Source organism: Pseudophryne corroboree, chromosome 1, assembly GCF_028390025.1.
Source record: "Pseudophryne corroboree isolate aPseCor3 chromosome 1, aPseCor3.hap2, whole genome shotgun sequence".
Classification (NCBI taxonomy): domain Eukaryota; kingdom Metazoa; phylum Chordata; class Amphibia; order Anura; family Myobatrachidae; genus Pseudophryne; species Pseudophryne corroboree.
This window is the reverse complement of record NC_086444.1, coordinates 719,819,123-719,843,083: the sequence shown is the minus strand read 5'-3', so window position 1 is coordinate 719,843,083 and position 23,961 is coordinate 719,819,123. Positions and strand designations below refer to the sequence as shown.

General features: G+C 42.8%; 1 protein-coding gene across 17 annotated transcripts in view; it reads right to left on the bottom strand.

Moving 5' to 3' along the window:
* Positions 1-23,961, bottom strand: part of UNC13A (unc-13 homolog A) — a 425,576-nt gene that overhangs the window by 261,902 nt on the left and 139,713 nt on the right. For 7 of the 17 annotated variants that reach the window (XM_063915631.1, XM_063915548.1, XM_063915566.1 and 4 more), the window contains 5 exons: positions 23,662-23,716; positions 22,172-22,207; positions 10,168-10,191; positions 1,879-2,089; positions 1,579-1,704 (listed from right to left, as the gene is read on the bottom strand). In XM_063915631.1, coding sequence (XP_063771701.1) covers positions 1,579-1,704; positions 1,879-2,089; positions 10,168-10,191; positions 22,172-22,207; positions 23,662-23,716 — 452 coding nt within the window. The remainder of the gene's footprint in view (positions 1-1,578; positions 1,705-1,878; positions 2,090-10,167; positions 10,192-22,171; positions 22,208-23,661; positions 23,717-23,961) is intronic. The other 10 variants (XM_063915639.1, XM_063915657.1, XM_063915666.1 and 7 more) reach the window with 5 other exon arrangements.

The window sequence follows — 23,961 nt, the reverse complement described above, 5'->3', positions numbered from 1 at the left end:
TTGTATAAAATTTGGTATAAAAACCTGTTAGTATTAACTGACCACATGCTGCATTCTATACAAAGTTTTTTGTAGAATAATTGGTCAGTGATTTAGAACTAAGAGAATTGATTAAAGGAAAATTATCTCAAACAATTAAGCCTGCCTTAGGGAAATATGCATGTCAACACCCACGGAAAGGAACTGTTAAATTCTCCTGTTGCTTAACATACATGTTCTTGCATAATAATGTGACTGCCAGTTATTGCAAATAGGCCTGTAGTATGTGCCCAAGTGGTCTTACGAAGGAGGTGAATATAAATTGTACTGCCACAACCAGTTATCAACTTTCACTCATACTTTTATTGTAAAGTTGGGTCCCTTTTGTGACTAGCAACACATTTTCTCCACCAGATACACATATCACCCGACACTACTATCAGCTGTTGTAGGAGGGAGGGGGGGGGGGAATAAAGGGCCTAAACTTAAACAGTTTGCTGTCAAAAAATATGCATTGTTTCCATTACATTAACTGTTTTCTTTTTGCCCCACTTGTTCAGTATGTTGATAGATTCCTCCCTCACTTTACTTTCTATAGGAGCTTTAGTTGAAGAACCCCTCTTTTCCAGGCTGCAGCTCCAGACATTTGAACTCTGAAACAAGGCTCCACACTATTTCTAATGCCCAACATATAGATTGTACTACTCACTTTTGCTATTAATGTGTAGTCAGAAGTTTAATTAATAGAGCAACATTGGCAAACATGAGAGTTTATAATTATAATCATAATCCAGATAACCTTGCTGATCCTACAAGGGATGCCACTGTTACTTAGGCTATAGATGAGAGGACAATGCTGAGCCCCCAGTACTCCGAAAGCCGCTGTTCTCAACAGAGGCGGGTGGATGCCTCCAATAAGCTGTCCTATCTGTACATGCACTGGAATACTAGAGAAAGCATCAAAATGTTGCTATCCAAATTTTTTTATGAGATGACATTGTTCCATCCATGCCTGGATTCCTATCTCATGGAAAGACAAACAAAACCCAGGCTTTTCATTTATATTTCATACATCTTAAAGGGAAGAACTTGGTTCTGCTTTTCAAAACGAGGAGGAACAGAGACCCCATTTATCCGCTCTGTAATAGGGTTTTCCTAAAATATAATAAGCCAAAATATAGACTGCTTGTTCAGTCTACAGATGAATATTAATGACACATATCGTATAAGAAAGTGATTATTATTTAACACTCTAGTTTTAGTTACACTTACTTCTATTTACTGTTGTTCCTGTTAATAAGTGACAACATTATGAGCAGGCTAAGTATGGGATAATTTCCATGTAAAATTTTGATCATATAGTCAATGTTTCTCAGTATGGGTTGCTTAATGCCAGTGTGCACTAGTCTAGAAATTGGAAAGAATACTTTTCGAATATCCAATGGGAAGTGACTTGTGTCCCTCAGAACGAGGCCTGTATTATGCTATAAATGTAAATAGATTTTCCCTGCAGATAGATTACGGCCTGTCTTGGCATGTGCATAGGACGAGCACGGCACTCTGCAGCACTCACACTGCAACAACTCTGGACTGACCCACCTATCGGACAAGTCTAGTGACTGCCGGCTCTCCAGAGAATGCTGCCGACTGGTGAGGCGGCTTGAACCGGAGACAGACTCCACATCACTGCGCCCGTTAGTGGCAGAGTCTGCGCTATCGTAACGCCTGCCATCCAGGGAAAGAGTAGACAGGTCAGAGGGGGTAACAAACACCCCTCCATCCTGCCATCCATCAGATATTAATTTATAACGATGTTTAGTATAATAATATAACAAGGCAGTTTTAAGAGCTCAGCTATATTAGCACTATTTCCCAAGTAACTGGGTGCCCCATCTGTACCTGATTGGCCGGTGGTCAGAGAAATCCATCTCATAACTGTGTACAGAGTCCGTATATGATCCATGGGAACTGTACTGGTGCCGAACTGGGTACTGATGTACAGAGGCATTTGGCTGGCATGTAGAGTAGTAAGCTGGAGGGATACTATTGCTGGTCTCACTACGATAATCACTATCACGATCATCCACGGCACTGTCGGGATCCTCATTGTCTGTAAGAAGAAAACAATATAATAACATATATGAAAAAGTAAGCTTCACCACAAAACAAAGAGTACAGTGACCAGGTGGCATCATGGGTGTGTCTAGGTTTGTTAAACACTTAAGGAGACATTTTACACAGGTTTTTATTGCTGTCTAAGTAAACATGTCGCTAGCTACACATGTGATTTATATGTCACATGTGATTTGTGGCCATCCTAGTGTGCTAGCTCTTTATTCTTCCGCTGTCTGATGCTGCCACTCAAATTATGCCCTATACATTTATAGATCACAAAAGTGCTTAGAAAGATATTGTCACATTATTAAACCTACAAACAATGCAGTTACCACTCATTTAGTATCACATAATGAAAACTTCATAAACTGACTAAATTCTTTTGACACTTCCTAAAACCTGCATCTCAAGAGAATTGCCTCAATTTTCCTCATTATAAAGATTTCACCGTGGACATGTAAATATAACCACAAAATCTACATTTTAATGTAGAAAAATGGCGGTGAATAAATATATGGAAATTTGAGTAGTTCTTTTCATACTTGAAGACAAAATATGGTTATATACAGTATTCCATTTTTCATTTAACAAACATGGCTGTAGTGTTCACTGAGGTTTAGGATCCATCACAAGTTTCCCTATGAACTTTTACCATCACAGAAATACTTCATGAAGAGGAGAAAGTAATCTGCAGTGACATCAGTTCTCAGTAGCAAGATACTAAACACTTTCTGCTTTATAGTACATGGAACAAGCAAGATCTTATTTCTTACTGCCCAGAGGGCAACCACAATAAATGAGTAAACTAAAAGAATTGCAGAGATTTTCTTTGAAATGATTTCCTTATAAGAAAAGGATATGCTTAGATTTTACATTTTATCTACTATAAGGAAAAACTCAAAGCACAAACTGTAAATGCAAATACAGTAAATGTTGCATCATAAGTAATGTAACTGGACCAGCAGACATAAATCCTTTCTGAACCCCCCCACACACACACGCTTTCACAAGTATCAATAATACAATAGACTCAAAATTGTTAGTTCTTAATACACTTTTTGTTGGGCTGCTCCCCTTGAAAAACAAACACCAGCAAGGTTTCAACAATGGTACATATTATAAAAATGTAATCAAGAGGGCGCTTCGAGGAGTAAATTGAACATCTATCTCAATTATTAATATGTCCTCAATAACAGTGTTAATCCATGAACCTGTGTCCTACTGATATTTCATCAAGTGTTTGAAAAAGTAAATATTCAAGAGTTTGATGGTGATGGAATTCCCCAAATTAGAATATTATTTAGAGGCAGGGTCAGGTCAATGATGTGGTGATATCTGCAATCCTCCCCTTATAGCAAATAAGCACCAGAAAATGGTACTAGAAACTTGAGAAATCTCTAATTAAAATATACAGATGACTGTTTACATACACTGTTTTTGGAGCTGTGTTACCACTTAAATGTTGTTGGAAATCCATCACTCTCTATCCCACATTAAAAATAGGGTGTGAGCTCATAACAGAGGTGGTTTACAGTACTGAGGACACACAATCCAATCACTCAATGCGTTTTGTCTTCGTAGACCTTCTCAGCTTCAACAAACCAGCATAAGGTTGAAACCAATTTTATAAAAATAATGGTCTTTCCTGAAGTGGGACTGGCTCCTATGAGTGCAGTCCAACACCCTATAAGTAGAATGACTAATTATATATAAACCAAGGTAAAGATGGAATTCCAGGAGATTAGCAAATGGATTCTAAGGAGTGATGGACATTTTGTGATTTCTAACACCAACAACTTGCCAGGGTGCTTCTCTAAAAACCATAAAAATACGCAGTTTCCATGGATGGCACTCACTATTAACAGTCATCTACAAAGCAAATCCAACGCTTCATAAATGTTTATATCATTTCATCAGGGAACATTCCATTTTCTCCTGCTAAACTTTCAGAGAATAATACACAATTTTATATATACAGTATTCTGGTTTTCTTTTAAATTCAGGGAATGTTGGTTCCAACATATCAATAGTAATGAATCTGCAATTAGTTAGACAACTTGTAAAATTAGTGCAGAGAATGTATGATTTAAAAAAAAAAATGTAAATAGTGCAATCTCATACATCCATGTACCGCAGATGGTTAAGTATCATAGATTAAAGCCTATTGTTAAAATAAAATGTTGTGGTCGTACTTTCTTGTGCACTCTATATTTATGCATGTAAGCCAATTCTTATCAGCTAATTCCCTAGGTGCTCATTAATTGGTATGCTATGGAGAGGGGTTCAGTATAATTTACTGACGGATGGGATGGCGGCCGTCGGTATACTGACAATGGCATCCTAGCCGTCAGTATGCCGGCAGCAGGGCGAGTGCAAAGCATCCCCTTTCATGGGCTCACTGCTCTCACACAAATTCTATTCCCACTCTATGGGTGTCGTGGACACCCATGAGTGTGAATAGCCCCTGTGAGCCGGGATTCCGGCTGTTGGTATTGTCAGCAGCCGGGATTCCGGCATCGGTTTCCTTAACTGCATTTCTGGGGGAGGTTCTATCTCTTTAAGCCAATGAGCTAGCAGACTTATGATATCTGGTGTCAAATGATGCAGTCAGTGTAGGAACTGGCCAGAAGACAAAACTTTGACGTTAGCCAGTTTGATAAATTATAGCAATATTTTGGAACCAACAATCCCTGAATTTAAATGAAATGAGTGTAATTAAGTGAGTTCTGAGCATATGTGGTCATAAATGGTATATAGATAGATAGATAGATAGATAGATAATGATAATAATAATAATAATTTTATTTATATAGCGCTCTTTCTCCAATAGGACTCAAGGCGCTTAACAGATACATAGCCTAGTACAGAAACAATGAAGTACAGAACAGCTTTTCCTAAAATACAGAAGCATGGAGATACTAAAGGGACATTATGGAAATGCTTGAGTAAACAGGAAAGTCTTGAGTCTACTTTTGAAGGATTCTATAGTTGGGGCCTCTTGCACTGTGCAGGGAAGGGAGTTTCATAGAGTCGGAGCCGCATGACTAAAAGCTCGACCCCCAGATGAACTATGGGAGATTCTAGGTACTGCTAAAAGTTCTTCATCTACAGATCGCAGTAATCGAGTGGGGCAGTATGGAATCAGAAGCTGCTTCATGTACCTTGGGCCCTGGTCATGCAGTGCTTTGAAACTCAGTAAGCCAATCTTGAAGATGATTCACCATCTTACAGGCAACCAGTGAAGGGAGTAGAGGATGGGTGTTATGTGGCTAGAATGGGGCTGGTTGGTTAACAGCCTGGCAGCTATGTTTTGCACCAGATGTAAGCGGTGCAATTCTTTTGCTGGGAGACCAAGGTAGAGGGCATTACAGTAGTCTAATCGAGATGATACAAATGCATGTATGACTTTTGGCAGATCATCTGAGGGAATTAAGTGCTTGATTCTGGCTATGTTCCTCAAATGAAAGAATGAGGATTTGATTGTGGCTGATATCTGATGTTTAAGTGTCAAGCCACCATCCAGGACAACGCCAAGATTCCACACATGATCAGTGGTTTGTAATTCTGAATCCGCAAGTGTAAGTCCAGTTGGCTGGCTATGTTGCAGTCTTCTCCTTTGATGTTGAGGTCCAATCATAAGGACCTCTGTTTTATCCGGGTTCAGTCGCAGCCAACTGACACTCATCCACTCCTGGAGCTCAGCTAGACAGCCATTTAGGGTTTCTATTATGTTATCAGTGCCCGAAGCAAAGGACAAGTACAGTTGTGTATTATCTGCATAGCAGTGGTAGACCAGGCCATGACGCCTGATTATTTCACCCAACGGGAGCATGCATACTGCAAAAAGCATGGGAGATAGTATAGAACCTTGTGGAACACCACACGGCAATGGCACTGATGATGATGAGTATACTCCAGACGATACTTTCTGTGACCTGACTGTGCGAAATTATTTAAACCAGTTTAGGACTGTGCTATCCAGTCCACAAAAATGTATCAGTTGCTCAATCAGAAGCCCATGGTCCACGGTATCAAATGCTGCAGAGAGATCCAGAAGGATTAAGATTGAACAGTCACCTCTATCTCTTGCCATCAGAAGATCATTTAACACACACACACCAGAGTTGTTTCAGTGCTATGTCTTCTCCTGAATCCTGATTGGGATTGATCATAAATATCATGGGTTGTCAGGTGGGTTTCCAGTTGATTTGCAACCACTTTTTCAATAACCTTTCCTAGAATAGGAAGGTTTGATACCGGTCTGTAGTTGGGATCTAAATTAGTTTTTTTAAGAAGAGGTATAACAATTTCTTCCTTTAGGGGTCCAGGAAACATGCCTGTCTGCAAAGAGCATTGAACAATTTTTGCAAAGACAAGACCAATTATATCCATTTAACCTATTAGAAGCTTGGTTGAGTCCAGATCACAGGTGGTGGGACGCAAAATCTGAGCAGTTTCAGCAATGTCCTGTACATCCACTGGGTCAAAGCTGGTCCATGAAGGCAGGTGGCTTATATTGGCAGGCTTTGTAGTTTGGCACTCCTTTGATGGCCCTGTGGAGATTCCAGCCCGGATGGTGTATATTTTATCTGCAAAGAAGTTTGCAAACTCGTTGCATCTTGCCTGGGATAGGGTTTCATCAGTCTGCAGGCATGCTGGCTTGCAAAGCATCTCCACTGTGCGGAAAAATTGAGCTGGCCTATTGTTTGCTGCTGTGATCTCATTTGACAGGAACTGTGATTTCTTACAGGCGATTGTCGATTAATATTCTTCATTATGCTTTATTAGTTTTATTTTGTCATTCACTAGGTTAGTCATCCTCCATCATCTTTCCAGTCTACGCCCCCTTTTCTTGAGCTCACTAACACTGTTGTCGAACCAGGGAGCTCGGAGTTTTGGTTTACGAGGTCTTAAACGCACAGGGGCGATAATATCAATTGCAGCCATAACATCCCTATTATAATAACGGACTAGGGAGCAGGGATCTCAACAGGCACCCAGTATAGCAGAGAGATCCAGATTTTCTGGAAGAGCCTAGGTAGTCATACCCCTCCTTGGACGATACCTGGTCAACTCCACGGGCAAAGATATAATTTGAGGGGCAGCAAATGAGAACCAAATGGAGTGGTGGTCTGACCAGATGACTGGGTTTATTTTTTGAGGTCAGTGACTTCTAATCCAATCTGAAAGACAAGATCAAGAGTGTGACGACTTTTATGTGTGGCAGAAGGAATGACCTGTGTGGAGCCCAGACCATTCATTGTGCACAGGAGGTCTTGGCCAAGGCGTGAGAGCTCATCATCCACCCATGCATTGAAATCCCAGAGGATGAGCAATCTTTGATGTTCCAGAACTAGGCCAGCAACAGTGTCTGCAATTGCTTGTAGAAATATCTTTCCATCTCCAGGGGGCAGATAACTGAGAAGTACTCTGAAACCTAATCCTGTTGAACTCCGAGCAGCAATGCACTCGAATGAGCGAGTAATTTTAATGGGGTGGACCCTAAATTTAAGTTCTTTTTTGAAGCAGATAGCCACCCCGCCACCCCTGAGGTCCAGTCTTGAGTTGTGGATGACAGAGTAGTTTGTTGGGACCGCAGCCTCCAATATAGGTGCTGCATTTTCATCTAGCCTGACCTCTGTAATACAGGCTAGATCTGCAAATTCAATAAGTTCAGCAGTTGTTGCAGTCTTGTTTCTTAGATCTGGCATTACAAAGGACTGACCTGATTGGGCATACCAGAGTGCCTTCAGTTTTCCTTATGTTAAGTGCAGGAGCTCTGGGTATGGGAGTCACAAAGCGAGAATTGACAGTTCTGTTCTTCCAAGCACAGGGCCATCTTTTGAGTATCACTTCTATTTGTTGTTCTTTGAAGCTGGGGATGAGCAGGTGGGCAAAGGACTTAGGTGGTTACCGGGGGGGGGGGGGGGAATTCCGGCCCGCTCACTTCCCACGATTGCGCTAGTGTTTTTTTTTAAATGCCAAGGGACTGGAAAATAGAAGCCTGTGACGCTGTAATAGGAACTGCAGTATGTGGTGGGCGGAGTGAAAGAATGAAGCTGGAGGTCATCAACGACAGATTACTATAAGTATGAGCTGAATGTGATGATGAGAGAGGGAGAGAAAGCTGTATATTTTTCCCCCCGAATTCGGTTTGTGATCCACAAATTATAATGGGTTCATGAACAGAGTTATTGCTATAACCTATTGCTGCCCTTTAATCCAATGAGTATATTTGAAACAAGTGATAAATAAAATAACTTTGCTTTTTCTGTTGCTGATTTTGTCAGTTATTCCAGGACAAAGCAGGCTTGTGGAAAGGTGTTAGAATCCAATTCCTATTGTGTAGGTGTGAAAATCTCAGTGTGAGAGGCCTTAGAAGTAGATTTCTTGAGGGGGTAGTGATAACGTGTCCTGTGGAATGGCTGGGGTCCTGCAATTTGAAATGAACAGTGACCCTTCAGCAATTCAGAGCCTGAATATACTGTATATTAGTTGATTAATGCAAGAAGTCAGAGTTATTTTTTGCTCAGTGAACAGAGGTGCATGTTGTCTAAGTGAGGGGCTGGATGGAGCCAAAGATAGGTTGTACTCCACGGTACCTTGTCTGGGATGTCTAATGCAGAGTACAGTAGATGCCAAACTGAAGAACTTCTCAGTAGAGAGATGCAGAGGTTTTAATCCAGTGTGTATCTCAGCACAGGAATGCAATCTGTTGGTTTTGATGAGATGTCCACATAGAGTAGTACAAGTTAAAGGTAAGTCCTTGGATATTTATGATGAGTCATGGGTCAGTTGTGGTGAATTTAAGCTGTTTTATGGAGATGATCAGGAGCATGCAAAAGGTGAGGCAGCAATTTTTGGTGATAGATAGATAGATAGATAGATAGATAGATAGATAGATAGATAGATAGATAGATAGATAGATAGATAGATAGATAGATAGATAGATAGATAGATAGATAGATAGATAGTTGTGCATTATTCTTTGAAAGTTTTGCAAGAGAATATAGTATGGATTACCGGAAGATCACTGGTTTGCATTGAAAGATAAGAAGACCTTCCTGGAACTGATTCAAAGTGAGGAATATTTTCAGCAATGCATTTGCTTTTACACATACTGTAAATGCTAGATTTTCTTTCTCAAAATATGGTAAGTAACTAGTGTCAAGGAATGGTGACTGCACATATTTGGTGCAATTTCCAGTTTTGGCAGAGTTAGGGAGCGTTACCTTCTACTGCTACACTACTACAGTACATTAAGTGATCTTTTTCCATTACTCAAGAGGGTATTAAAATGCTAGATTTACTTAGGCTGAATCTCTAGGAAACCTCCAGAAAATGCTATTCTATGAAATTCCACATTACACATCAGCAATCCCAATTTTTTACATGATAGAAATACACATACAAAGCATGAGATCGGGACGTTGTGAGAGGCGGTATAGCTCAAACTGCATTATTATATAATAATAATGTAAAAATATATATGGTAAAATGAAACAAAAAAAAAAAATAGCACACCTTCTTGTACAAAATGTGCTACTCAGCATTCTGGTCCTAGGGGAAGTGGGGAAGGGTAGGTCGGAAAGAGATATTCAGCCCGATATTTGAGATGCACTGGGCCCATCTTGATATGAATACCAGTATTAAAATTTTAAAGTAGCCATTCTTGTGGCACTACAGATGCTGGTACACCTCTGCATACATGCACTTGTAGTGTCACAGTGTCAACCCCCTTAGGAGGAAAACAAAATAATGTGTATCCTTATTGTATTGAGAGTAAAACTGTATCCCTTTGATGAACCACTGCATACTTAAACTTGTAGTGTCACAAAAACGGTCAAAACAAGTGTTAACTACCTTGGGAGGAACAAATCACAATTGTGCAGCCTTGATTGAGAGTAATCCCTTAACTAATAAAGATGTATAAATTGGCCCTTTCTTGATAAAAATGAAAATCTGTGACCCCTAGCAATCGTAACACAAAATCACTTTTCCCCATATCATGATTTATAATACTATTGTGCCCATAATCTTTTCTTTTGTGCAGTGGTCATAGAAAATACTTACTTGGAATATTCCTCTTGTCTTGATCTGATGTAATCCATATGGAAATAAAATAAAAGATCATCATACACAATACTAATGTCAGGCTTACCTACTCTACCAAAATGGAGACTATTTCCTGACTATGGGTAAAGCTGGGAACCCTCCAGGATCCAGCACTATTCTCTAGGGAAGTTGGCAGGAGCATGATCAATCAAATTGCTTAAATCATGGCAACATTACACCAAGAGGGTGGGTCATTTTGATGCAAATTACGTTAACATTCACCTAAACTTGCCATTTGTGAACTCCTGGAGGTTTAGTTGAAACATTGTCAAGTACATACAAAAATGACAGTTAGGAGCTAATTGACTGGTACTTTATCACCATGCAATTTATCACTCTCTAATGCTTGATAAATCTGAGCCTAAGCCTGCTAATTAGGGGCCACCTTTGCTCCAGGTATAAACTTATTATATAATTGTTTGTCAGCAATTAAAATAGTTTCAAGCTTTGCTTTTATAATTTCACCTGCTCATTAAGGGGTATATGCAATTAGCGGCGAATCGCGGCAAATTATCGCCGTTTTTAAATTCGACAAAATTTGACCGTCCAATTTCGGCAAGTGGTTGCCGAAATTCACCATATTCAATGGAAAACGGATTCGACAGTCCCGCGGGCGAAAAACGGCCGATTTGACGGATTTTGCCGCGATTTAAAAAAAACGGGGAAAAACGGGAAAAACCCGAAAAAAAATGGCGTGGGGTCCCCCATCCAAAGCATAACCAGCCTCGGGCTCTTCGAGCTGGTCCTGGTTCTAAAAATCCGGGGAAAAATTGGACAGGGGATCCCCCGTATTTTTAAAACCAGCACCAGGCTCTGCGCCTGGTGCTGGTGCAAAAAAAACGGGGGACAAAAAGAGTAGGGGTCCCCCGTATTTTTTACACCAGCATCGGGCTCCACTAGCTGGACAGATAATGCCACAGCCGGGGGTCACTTTTATACAGTGCCTTGCGGCCGTGGCATTAAATATCCAACTAGTCACCCCTAGTACTACAAGTCCCAGCAAGCCTCCCACGCAAGCTGGTACTTGGAGAACCACAAGTACCAGCATGCGGGAGAAAAACGGGCCTGCTGGTACCTGTAGTACTACAGGAAAAAAAATACCCAAATAAAAACAGGAGACACACACCGTGACAAGTACAACTTTATTACACACTGCCGACACACACATACTTACCTATGTTGACACGCCGACTGCCACGTCTCGACTCCGACGATCCGGGGTACCTGTGAAAAAAAAAAACACTCACCTGATCCAGTGTCCAGAGATAAATCCACGTCCAGAGATAAAATCCTCGTACTTGGCAAAAAAAAAAACACGAACACCCGACCACCGGACTGAAAGGGGTCCCATGTTGACACATGAGACCCCTTTCCCCGAATGCTGGGACCCCACGTGACTGCTGTCACTGAGGTCCCTTCAGCCAATCAGGAAGTGCCACGTCGTAGCGCTCACCTGATTGGCTGTGCGCGTCTGAGCTCAGACAGCGCATCGCACAGCTTCCTCCATTACTTTCAATGGTGGGAACTTTGCCGTCAGCGGCGGGGTTACCCGCGGTCATCCGCTGACCGCGGGTGACCCCACCACTAACCGCAAAGTTCCCACCATTGAATATAATGGAGAGGCTTTGCGATGCGCTGTCTGACAGCTCAGACGCGCACAGAGCCAATCAGCAGAGTGCAAGGACGTTGCACTCGCTAATTGGCTGAAGAGACACTTCTGTGACAGCTGTCACGGGGGTGTCTGCATTCGTGGAAAGGGGTCTCATGTGTCAACATGGGATCCCTTTCAGTATGCTGGTCGGGTGTTCGTTTTGTTGTTTTGACAAGTACGAGGATTTATCTCTGGACCCTGGATCAGGTGAGTATAATTATCTTTTATTTTCAGGTACCCGTGGATTCTACTTGGAGAAGAGGACCGACTGCTTCGTGTCAACATAGGTAAGTATGTGTGTGTCGGCAGGTGTGCAATAAAGTTTTGCTATCAAGGTGTGTGTCTCCTGTTTTTATTTGGGTATTTTTCCCCCAGTAGTACTACAGGTACCAGCGGGCCCGTTTTTCTCCCGCATGCTGGTACTTGTGGTTCTCCAAGTACCAGCTTGCGGGGGAGGCTTGCTGGGACTTGTAGTACTACTGAAAAAAACAATATTCTTTCAATTTTGACAAGGCTATCAGCCCCCCATCCGCAGCCCTTGGATTGGGGGGACAGCCTCGGGCTTCACCCCTGGCCCTTGGGTGGCTGGGGGGGACCCCTTGATTGAAGGGGTCCCCACTCCCCCAGGGTACCCTGGCCAGGGGTGACTAGTTGGATATTTAATGCCACGGCCGCAGGGCACTGTATAAAAGTGACCCCCGGCTGTGGCATTATCTGTCCAGCTAGTGGAGCCCGATGCTGGTGTAAAAAATACGGGGGACCCCTACTCTTTTTGTCCCCCGTTTTTTTTGCACCAGCACCAGGCGCAGAGCCCGGTGCTGGTTTTAAAAATACGGGGGATCCCCTGTCCATTTTTTCCCCGGATTTTTAGAACCAGGACCGGCTCGAAGAGCCCGAGGCTGGTTATGCTTTGGAGGGGGGACCCCACGCCATTTTTTTCTGGGATTTTACCATTCCATCTAAAAAATAATAATAAATAAATAAATATTATTTTTAAAAATATATAAAAAATACTTGTGCCTCCAAAAAAGACAAACCAAGTACCTAATCCCTTCTAATATAAATAGATATGCTATTACCAAGAAAAAAAACCACAAAAAAAACTTGTTTTAAATTTTTTTTCATTAATTTCACCCACCAAAGTGTGGCGGATTGAAAATGACGAATTTACTGTCTAAAAGCACTGTTGTCGAATTTCCAAACTTCAATTGAATATACTTTGGTCGAATTGCAGCACTTGTATCATTGCAGAAAAGTCGAATTGACAAAAGTCGAATTTCAAAAAGTCGAATTTTGAAAGTCCGTTTTTTTGACGGAAAGTACTGAATTGCATTGTCGATTTTTTTTTTTTTTGGCGAAAAAGTCCAGAAATTCGACAATTTCGGGAATTCGACCGCAATTGCATATACCCCTAAAGCTTCTGTAAAACCCTGATTTAATGTATTACTCCTTAAACATAAATTATTATTATAACAAATATAACACACTATACAAGGTTTAAGTTTCCCAGTTTTTATAATGATCCGCAGAGGTCTACAGGTTTTGAGACGAGCTTTTCAAATATACATTGCTAGGCCATGCCAAATAGAACAAGCTGTCCTCAGTGCATTCCATGTTAGCTCATGTTCTTTAATCCCGCTGTTACATTTTTTGGCTGTAGCTAAGCCACTTAAACAAATATAATGTTCTCCTTCTGATTTATTTCTTTTTCAGGCCTTTCACTATTCTGTAGAAATGATAAAAACGATCTAGCAGCTCTTTTTGTATTTCTTCCAGGGAGACCGACCCCTGAATGGCTCTTCACCTAGATTATTTCGTTTCTAAAGAGATTTTACAACAATGGGTTTGCACTGGATTGTTGTACGAGTATGGTGTACAGTATTGTACAAAATGTTGTATCATTTGCACAGCTGCAACACTGGTGTTTTACAGAAACTGTCATATAACACAATCTGTATGTGTTATTTTTGTCATAAATGCTGATGGTCTTCAAATATAAGCTCAAATTTCTAGTCATAGAAAAGACTTCTTTGTTTTGTAGCAATGAACACCATCTGGTAAAATATTATTCATACCATGAAGTTCCACCTGCCATTGAGAGTCAACGGGCCTGATTCAGAATTGCACTCAAGCAGGTTGCAGATGTGGTTGCGTTGTGGTCATGGAAATATATAGAGTACATATATTGGCCTGTATTCAGAGTTGCATACATCTATTGAGTCGCACCACCTCTACAGTTGTGGAAGTAGTCATCATCACTATTAGTGCAGACTTGTACCAGCTCTGTACTGTGACATGCTAACAATTCAGCTATTATATATTTCTGTAAGCTGTGTTTGTAATCTTTCTTGTAAAAGTTTTTACTATCACCTCAAAAACTAACCTCTTTGGGTGTCAAATACTGTTTCTGTGTTATTTGTTTCTATTACATTAGCATGGCATGGCTTTATGTATTACTAACGCCAAAAATGAAAACCTCTCCTTCCATAAAATTATAAACCGATTTCACACATTGCTGTACCCATCTCAGCCTGTCTATGCTTTATATTTGTAGAAATATTTATTTGCTGAACCACAGGTCTCAAACTAAACCACAGATAAGATGAATCCATCGAGAGGTCATTTGTAATAATATAATGTCAATTTAGGACTTTTATTTATTTATCTCATAACGCTAACTGGATGTACAGTGCCAAGTCCAGATATTATACTTGTTTAATTGTAGTCTGGGCATGTTAGGTCATATTCACAAATGACACCCAAAGATTATTTTTTTCCTATAAAGCAGGCAAACTATTTGCCTGGGAAATGTTAAAGTGGCGTAAGGTATTACAATCTGCTGACACCTTCTGGTGGCAGTGGTTCCCCGGGGTTATAGAAGTCTGATATGGATGGGTGCAGGTAGGTACCCGCTGAGGCAAACTGCCTCCTCACAGTCAGTGGCCCCTTTCCCTGGCTGCAGGTCCCATAGGGACATGCACTGCTCTTTTTTAAATTCAAAGTGATAGGCACACCAAATGTGATGTAACAGTTGGCACCAAATTCATCTCTTCATATATAAGGAAGTCTTTCAGCACTATTTAGAGCCAGAGTATTAGGCTTCAAACTAGTACTCCAGAGTCTGTTCCTCTTAGAGCTCCAAGTGAATTTTTGTATGTTCTGATACGTTCCGTCTGACTATTCTCCATGCTTACTCATCTGATAGTGGTCCTTCTGACTTCCTGGTTCTAACTTTGGTTATTCTTCTCACCTGATTATGCCTGTCCCCTGGTACCACATTGCCTGCCCGATTCTGACCTGTTTCTGTCGACTACGCTGCAGTACACCTAACAACGACCAGTGTCCTTCAGACCCAACAGCCGGTACATTGGAACACAGTCGGAGGGGTGCAACCTGCATATCGGGCACAGCGAAACCTAAACCCCTGGTAAAGACCACCAAGACATTAGACTTCATGCCTCTGTTCTGGGTCTGCGCTAATTCTAATTGTTCGGTCAGCATCCACACAATCGCAGCAAGAGTTGTGGCACTAATATTGAAAACATAGGATTTTAATTACCTACCGGTAAATCCTTTTCTCAAAGTCCATAAGGGATATTGGGGAGACTTAGTACGTAAAGGAACCAGTGCACTTTAAATTTCTTCACTGGGTGTGCTGGCTCCTCCCCTCTATGCCCCCTCCAACAGGCAGTTATAGGCAGTTATAGGTAAAACAGTGCCCAAAGGAGAAAGGACATACATGAGAGAAGGAACATAACAACAATGGGCCTAATTCAGAGTTGATCGCAGCAGCAAATTTGTTAGCAGTTGGGCAAAACCATGTGCACTGCAGGAGGGGCAGATATAACATGTGCAGAGAGAGATAGATTTGAGTGGGGTGTGTTAAAACTGAAATCTAAATTGCAGTGTAAAAATAAAGCAGACAGTATTTACCCTGCACAGAAACAAAATAATCCACACACATCTAACTCTCTCTGCACATGTTATATCTGCCACACCTGCAGTGCACATGGTTTTGCCCAACTGCTAACAAATTTGCTGCTGCGATCAACTCTCAATTACCCCCAATGAGTGGTGAGATTTATACACCAGCACACCACTAACATAAAACAACCAGCAACAGCTGGTAACCAAACAGCAACAGCTTAACAGGTAGCCATAGAAAAGACAACCTGCAGAAAAGTCAACGCACTGAGGCGGGCGCCCAATATCCTTTATGGACTACGAGAAAAGGATTTACTGGTAGGTAATTAAAATCCTATATCTCTAGAACCCAAAAGGGATATTGGGGAGACTTACAGAAGTACAATGGGGATGTCCCAAATCTTCCAGAACAGGCGGGAACATGCAGAGACTGCTGCAGCACTGCCTGCCCAAACTGGGTATCCTATATGGCCAGGGTATCAAACCTGTAGAACTTCACAAAGGTGTTCTTCCCCGACCAGGTAGCAGCTCGGCAAAGTTGCAAGGCCAAAACTCCACAGGCAGCCACACAGGAAGACCCCAGCGATGTTGTAGAGTGGGCCATCAGAGACTGTGGAACAGGTAAGGCCACCGACACATAGGCCTGTTGGATAGTAAGCCTAAGCCAATGAGCAATAGACTGCTTTGAAGCAGGGCAACCCTTTTTCTGTGCATCATATAGATGAACAAAGAATCCGTCTTTCTGATCCGAGCTGTTCTCTTGCAAGGCTCACACCGCATCCAATGCTTCCGGTGGAGCAGAAGTGCCAGAAACTGATGGAACCACAATAGGTTGATTTAAGTGGAATGCAGATCCGACCTTCGGCAGGAACTGCTGCGTAGACCTAAGCTCCGCTCTGTCCTCGTAAAAGATCAAGTAGGGACTTGATAAGGCTCCCCGCTTCTGAGACATACCTAGCAGAAGCCAGGGACAATAACATCACCGTCTTCCACGTGAGGTACTTGTCTTCTCCTGTCAGCAGTGGTTCAAACCAGGAGGACTGTAGAAACTCCAACACAACATTCAAATCCCAAGGTGCCGTGGGCGGCACAAAAGGAGGCTGTATGTGGAGTACCCCTTGCAAAAAGGTCAAAACTTCTGGCAACTCTGACAATTTCTTCTGGAAGAAGATGGAGAGAGCTAAAATCTGGACCTTAATGGAACCCAGACGTAAGCCCTTATCCACACCAGCCAAAGTTGAACTACGCAGGCGGGTACATGCGGTCCTCGCACCAAGAGACATATCTTCTCCAGATATGATGATAGTGTTTTAACATCACAGGTTTCCTGGACTGAGCTATGGTAGCAATGACCTTTCTGGAAAGGCCCTTGGGAGCTAGGATGTTCCGCTCAACCTCCATGCCATCAAACAAAGTCGCAGTAAGTGCGGGTAGATGAACGGTCCTTGTTGAAGAAGATCTATTCTTAGTGGTAGAGGCCAAGGGTCTTCGACAGACATGACCAGAAGATCCGCGTACCATGCCCTCCAAGGCCAATCCAGGGCAATCAGAATTGCCTGGACTCCTTGATTTCTGATTCACTTTAGCACCCTTGGGAGCAACGGGATCGGGGAAAACAGCTAGACCGGCCGGTAAGGCCAAGGCGACGTGCATCCACTGCCCTCGCCTGAGGGTACCTGGTTTGGGAGCAATACCAAAGAAGCTTCTTTTGAGTCAAGAAGCCATCATGTCTATCTATGTGCAGCCCCACCAGTCAATGATCTGCTGAAACACCTAATGGTGGAGCCCTTACTCTCCCGGGTGGAGATCGTGATGACTCATGAAGTCCACTTCCCAGTTGTCTACTGAAGATTGCTGACATTGCTCTGCCCAGAGGAGTATTTTTGACACCTCTTGCATGCAGGCCCTGCTTTTTGTCCCTCCTTACTGATTGATGTATGCCACTGCTGTGGCGTTGTCCAACTGTACCTGGATTGCATAATCCCTGAGTAGAGGACAAGCCTGAAGCAGAGCATTGTAGATCGCCCGAAGTTCCAGAATGTTGATCGGAAGGAGGGCTTCGTGGGCTGACCACCTGCCCTGGAACTGAGCCCCTTGGGTGACAGCTCCCCATCCTCTCAGACTTGCATCCGTCGTAAGGAGGATCCAATCCTGAATCCCGAAACTCCGGCCTTCCAGGAGATTGGAAGACTGCAGCCACCACAGGAAGGAAATCCTGGCCTGAGGTGACAGCCGTATCATCCGGTGCATCTGTAGATGTGATCTGGACCACTTGCTCAGGAGATCCAATTGAAATGTTCTGGCATGGAACCTCCCATATTGGATCGCCTCGTATGAGGCAACCATCTTCCCCAACAATCTTATGCAAAGATGGATGGATATTCGAGTAGGTCGGAGAACCATGCGGACCATCTCCTGAAGTGTTCTCGCCTTGTCCTCTGGGAGGAACACCTTCTGGGCCACAGTATCCAGTAACATCCCCAGGAACAGGAGCCGCTGAGTTGGCTCCAGGTGGGACTTCTGTAAATGAGAATCCACCCATGGTGTGACAGAAGTTGGATAGTGTGGTCGATATGGAGCAATAAAAGCTCCCTGGATCTTGCTTTTATCAGGAGATCGTCCAGGTAAGGGACAACATTGACCCCCTGGACTTGGAACTTGAACATCATATCCACCATTACCTTTGTAAGGTAGCTGTGGACAGGCCGAAGGGTAGCGCCTGGAACTGTAGTGATCGTCAAGTAGGGCTGTGGACAGGCCGAAGGGTAGTGCCTGGAACTGATCTGGACTGATCGTCAAGTAGGGCTGTGGACAGCTGTGGACAGGCCGAAGGGTAGCGCCTGGAACTGTAGTGATCGTCAAGTAGGGCAAACCTCAGATAAGCCTGATGAGGTGGCCAAATCGAAATATGGAGATAGTCATCCTTGATATACAGGGAGACCATGAATTCCTCTTCTTCCAGGCCCGCAATCACTGCTCGCAAGGATTCCATTTTGAACTTGAAAACCTTTAGGTAAGGGTTCAAGGACTTTAGATTCAAAATGGGCCTTACTGAACCGTCCGGCTTCGGTACCACAAACAGATTGGAGTAATAACCCTTTCCTTGTTGTTGTATTGGTACTGGAACAATGGCGTGGGACTGAACTAACTTTTGGATGGCACTGTAACTTGCGTATAACAAAGCTGGTAAGGTTGATTTGAAAAATCATTGGGAAGGAGCACCGTCAAACTCCAGCTTGTAGCCCTGAGAAATGAGGTCCTTGACCCAGGTATCTTGGCAGGAACTCTCCCAGATGCGGTGACGCAGTCGAGCTCCCACCTCGAGATCCACTCGGGGTGGGTGGGCACCGTCATGATGAGGACTTAGTGGAAGCAGAACTGGAGCCCTGTTCCTGAGAGCTTTTTGTAGGTCTTCTTGTCTTACCTCTGGTGCCTCTAGCCGCATTGGAGGCACCTCTGGCACTAGATCGAAATCTGTTAGACCGAAAGGACTGAACAGACGGCCACGGGAAGGAACGCCTAGCCGGCGGGGCCCCCGAGGGGAGAAATGTGGATTTCCCAGCAGTAACCATAGAAATTAATGTATCCAACTCAACCCCGAAGAGCCATTCCCCAGAAAATGGGAGAGATTCCACACTGCGCTTGGACTCTGTGTCGGCTATCCATTGACGCAACCACAAGGCCCTGCGCACCAACATTGCCATGGCAATTAATATTGGCAATCATTGTTGGCAATTAATGTTGGCAATTAATATTGCCTATCTCCTTGAGCGAGTCACACAGGACACGTGCAGTGTCCTGAATATGCTTCAGGAGAGTCACCATAGTGTCCAGAGGCATATCCCTGGAGAGGCCCTCCTGAATCTAAGTAGCCCACGTGTGAATGGCATGGGTCATCCAGCAACCCGCTATGACCGGCCTTTGCGATACACCTGCTGCTGTGTAGATAGACTTACGTGTAGTCTCTATTTTTCTGTCCCCAGGGTCCTTTATGGTAAAGGAGCCCGGGGCAGGCTGCACTGCCTTTTTAGACAGTCGAGAGACTGATACGTCAACCCCTGGGGGTTCTTCCCAGAATTTCCTACCTTCAGGTGCAAATGTCAAAGTGTGCAAAAATCGCTTTGATACTTGGTATTTTTGTCTGGATTTTTCCAGGCTAATGTAACGTGACATTAGCCTTGTTCTGTGTAAAGAAAAACGACTGCTGTGACGCAGCATCCTCTAGAGGGAGTTTTAACACATCCAGTATAGCCAGAATGAGGGCTCAATACCCTGAGCAGAAGTGGAATTCCCACTAACGGGATCCATGTCCTCCCCATCCTCCTGTATATCTTCATCTGAATCAGTGAGTAGAGGAGGTAAACCACGCTTTTGTGGTCCTGAGTTAGAGAGGGGGGGCTGTGTAACATCTGCCCTGGCAGCTAGGTCTGCAACAGCCTGCTGTAGTAGCTGAGTTTTTTTTAGCATTAGCAGTGAGTTGTGATGACATATCAGACATCATAGTTTTAACGGCACATAGTTTTAACACACACACACACACACACACACACACACACACACACACACGTAACAATTTAGCAAGCCTGCCCTTACTGTATGTGAGAGGGAGCTAGAGAGAGTTTTCCAGCATTTTCTGAGTGTCAGGAGGAGCTGTGTGTGCAGAGGAAAGCGCCAAAATACCCCCAGCCCCCCCCCCCCCCCCCCCCCCGCAATGGCGCCAGAGCTACAGTGATTTTTATACTGGCAATGTCTCCCAAATAGCTTAAAAACATCACATAACTGCTAGTTTAAGCCACCGGGTCCCCCCAGGAGGGTCCCGTATGCCTCCCCTGTGTGTCAGCCGCACTTTGAACTGGTTTGTACTCACCACTCTTCTCACCTTCAGGCTATTGTTATGGGTGTGCAGCGTGCTGCGATTGCACAGCTAAGGCGCAGTGCTCCGCTGTACAAACAATCTCTCAGGATGGTGGTCCTGCAGCGGGGAAGCGGCTCTGACACCTCGCAAGGACTGTGACTGCCCCCCCCCCCCTAACTCCCACGGTGCAGGTATGCTGTTACCCAAAGAGCATACCGAAAATAATAAAGATTGAAAAGAAACTGAAGAAAACTCTCTGGAGCTAGCAGAGATGTGCATCCTCTCCTGAGGGCACTTTTTTCTAAACTGCCTGTGGGAGGGGGCATAGAGGGGAGGAGCAGCACACCCAGTGGAAGAAATTTAAAGTGCATCGGCTGCTTTGGACCCCGTCTATACCCCATCGTACTAATTCTCCCCAATATCCCTTATGGATGATTATTTTGTTTAGGATGTACTGTGTTACACCATATGTATTTTTATTCATTTGTAAAATGAAAGGATTTTTATCAGTATATCTACAATCTGAGTCATTAGAGAACATTATTCTAGGTGAGCGGAACCCGTTACCTCACTGTACTAACTACGTACTAACTACATGCTATGTTGTTTTTCCTGATATATACCATTTCATCACTGTGGATCATCCTCCCTGTCATAATAAAGTCATATAAAGTCATAATAAAGCTGGCTTCTCACCTAGTTCAGGTGAGCACAATCTAAAGATTGGCCATCTGAGGATCCAATCAGGAACATTCATATAATTATCACATGAAAACACCTACAGTATATTCAATGAGTGTGACACAAACATTTTTTATATCACATATTGATGAGACGTTACACCCCATATTGGCTTTCTCTATTAAATCTAGGTTCTTTGTGCTGTATTTGCTTGAATTTTATTATTTATTTGTTATCAGTGGCAACTGGATTTTTGTTGTTGGTGCACTACAAATATAATTGTGACTACTACAAAAAGAAGTATATTGCTTCTGAAGCATAGGACAATTGCAGCACGATTCTCCATTCCCACATAATTGTTGTATTGTACAGATGGGTGCTGATGCAGAGTTGAACAAAAGTCAGCTGCATGCACAGAGAAAAAGACAGACATTGCCCATATCCAGAGCTATACTCATACCACCCCTATCCACATCATCAGTGTGATAGCCATAATCATTATCAATAAACACTAACACCAGATCTATCGCTGATGCAAGAGATACATATGAAAAAAGGATTTATTTTCGCTTATGCACAACACTACACAGCCCGCAGTTGTGTACAACTTAGCATTGTCTGTAGAATGTGTGCACTCTGCTGCAGAGATTGCTCAATGTGACAACAGTCAAGATACATCTGCAAAACGGACCTGCGTTCAGATCTGCATTGGCCCCATTATCTGCTTGCTGTTACAGGAGTATACAAGCAAGCATATTTACTAAATGCATCCAGGTGAAATCATAGTCAAAGAACAATTATTAAGAGATATATTTGTATATGTGAGGATGAGGGGAATACTTCATACTTACTTGGCTGCTCTCCCCAGCCAAAGTAATTCCAGTTACCTAAATAGAATAGAGTCAGACGTAAGGGGTGTTAACCAAAACGATTACAGTTCTAAGCAAGCATTAAACAGCAAACAGAATTGCAATTGCATATTGTAAATGTGTACATTCTTACTAAAGTAAAAAAAAAAGTTTTCAGCTCTTCATCTCACCCTTCTAATGAGCAGAAGAGTTTGTTCAACAACTAGAGACTCCACTATTTCACAGAATAGTGCTGTATTCATCTGCCACACTATACTGCATGACATTATGGGGCAACAGGATAGAATGATATAACATTGCTTTTCCTAACGTAGACATGACAGAACCATGATTTTCCTAAATATTTTATGAATAATAACATGCATAACTAAGTAAGGATGTCGCTGTGTGCAGCAAAAGATAATCAACTCTTATGAATGTTTTCCAGTATTGCTAACAATGGGGGTCATTCCGAGTTGTTCGCTCGTTGCCGATTTTCGCAACGGAGCGATTAAGGCAAAAATGCGCATGCGCATGGTATGCAGCGTGCATGCGCTAAGTATTTTAGCACAAAACTTAGTAGATTTACTCACGTCCGAACTAAGAATTTTCATCGTTGAAGTGATCGGAGTGTGATTGACAGGAAGTGGGTGTTTCTGGGCGGAAACTGACCGTTTTCTGGGAGTGTGCGGAAAAACGCAGGCGTGCCAGGATAAAACGCGGGAGTGTCTGGAGAAACGGGGGAGTGGCTGGCCGAACGCAGGGCGTGTTTGTGACATCAAACCAGGAACGAAACGGGCTGAGCTGATCGCAGTGTAGGAGTAAGTCTTGAGCTACTCAGAAACTGCTAAGAATTATTTAGTAGCAGTTCTGCTAATCTTTCGTTCGCTATTCTGCTAAACTAAAATACACTCCCAGAGGGCGGCGGCCTAGCGTGTGCAATGCTGCTAAAAGCAGCTAGCGAGCGAACAACTCGGAATGAGGGCCTATGAGTGAATGTAATCCCAAGCTGTTCTCAGAAATAGCCAAAGTAGGATGGAAGACACAAGTCAGTCACACACAACTCTCCAACTGTGTGCACAGAATAATCAGCTAATTACCATATACTGTCTGCAAACACCAGTGGACTACACTCCTGAAATGGAGCTGCAAAACAAATCTGATTATATTAGCTTTTGAGATTATAACACCTTCTCTCCAATTCATGAATGTCACCAAGAAGGATGGGCTCTGGTTAAGTTTAATTATTTCACAGTTTCTCTCCACAGATTACTAATGTCGTAAATGACATACTGTACATTATGAATTATAATAATCTTGAAGATTAAACCTACAAAACGTGAGTCTCCTAAATATATATGACCATTTGGATCTGTGACATGGAATGCTTTTTTACTGTGCTGCTTTACAGTACTGTGGTTACAGTAGTGCAGTCCTGTATGAGATAGCTGACACAATGCAGATTTCACATTACAATTTACAATCATACGTACAGCATTGAGATCCATGGACAGGAAGCGGATTCTCCTGCTCTTCTTGAAACACATACTGTAAACAAGAAAATTAGATTTCATTTCATTTACCAAAATGCATCTTTGACCACTGGAACATGACTCTCTAAATTTACAAATAATTAACTACAATTTATCAAATGTTGCATCTGCGATCCAATTTATATACAGATGGTTCCTAATACATCTTGTCACACCAAACAGCCCTTCTTGGCACACCAAGTCCCGTAAGACCCTGCTAGCATCGGGCACCTTCCTGCATCTTTTTTGCAGGAAATGCAT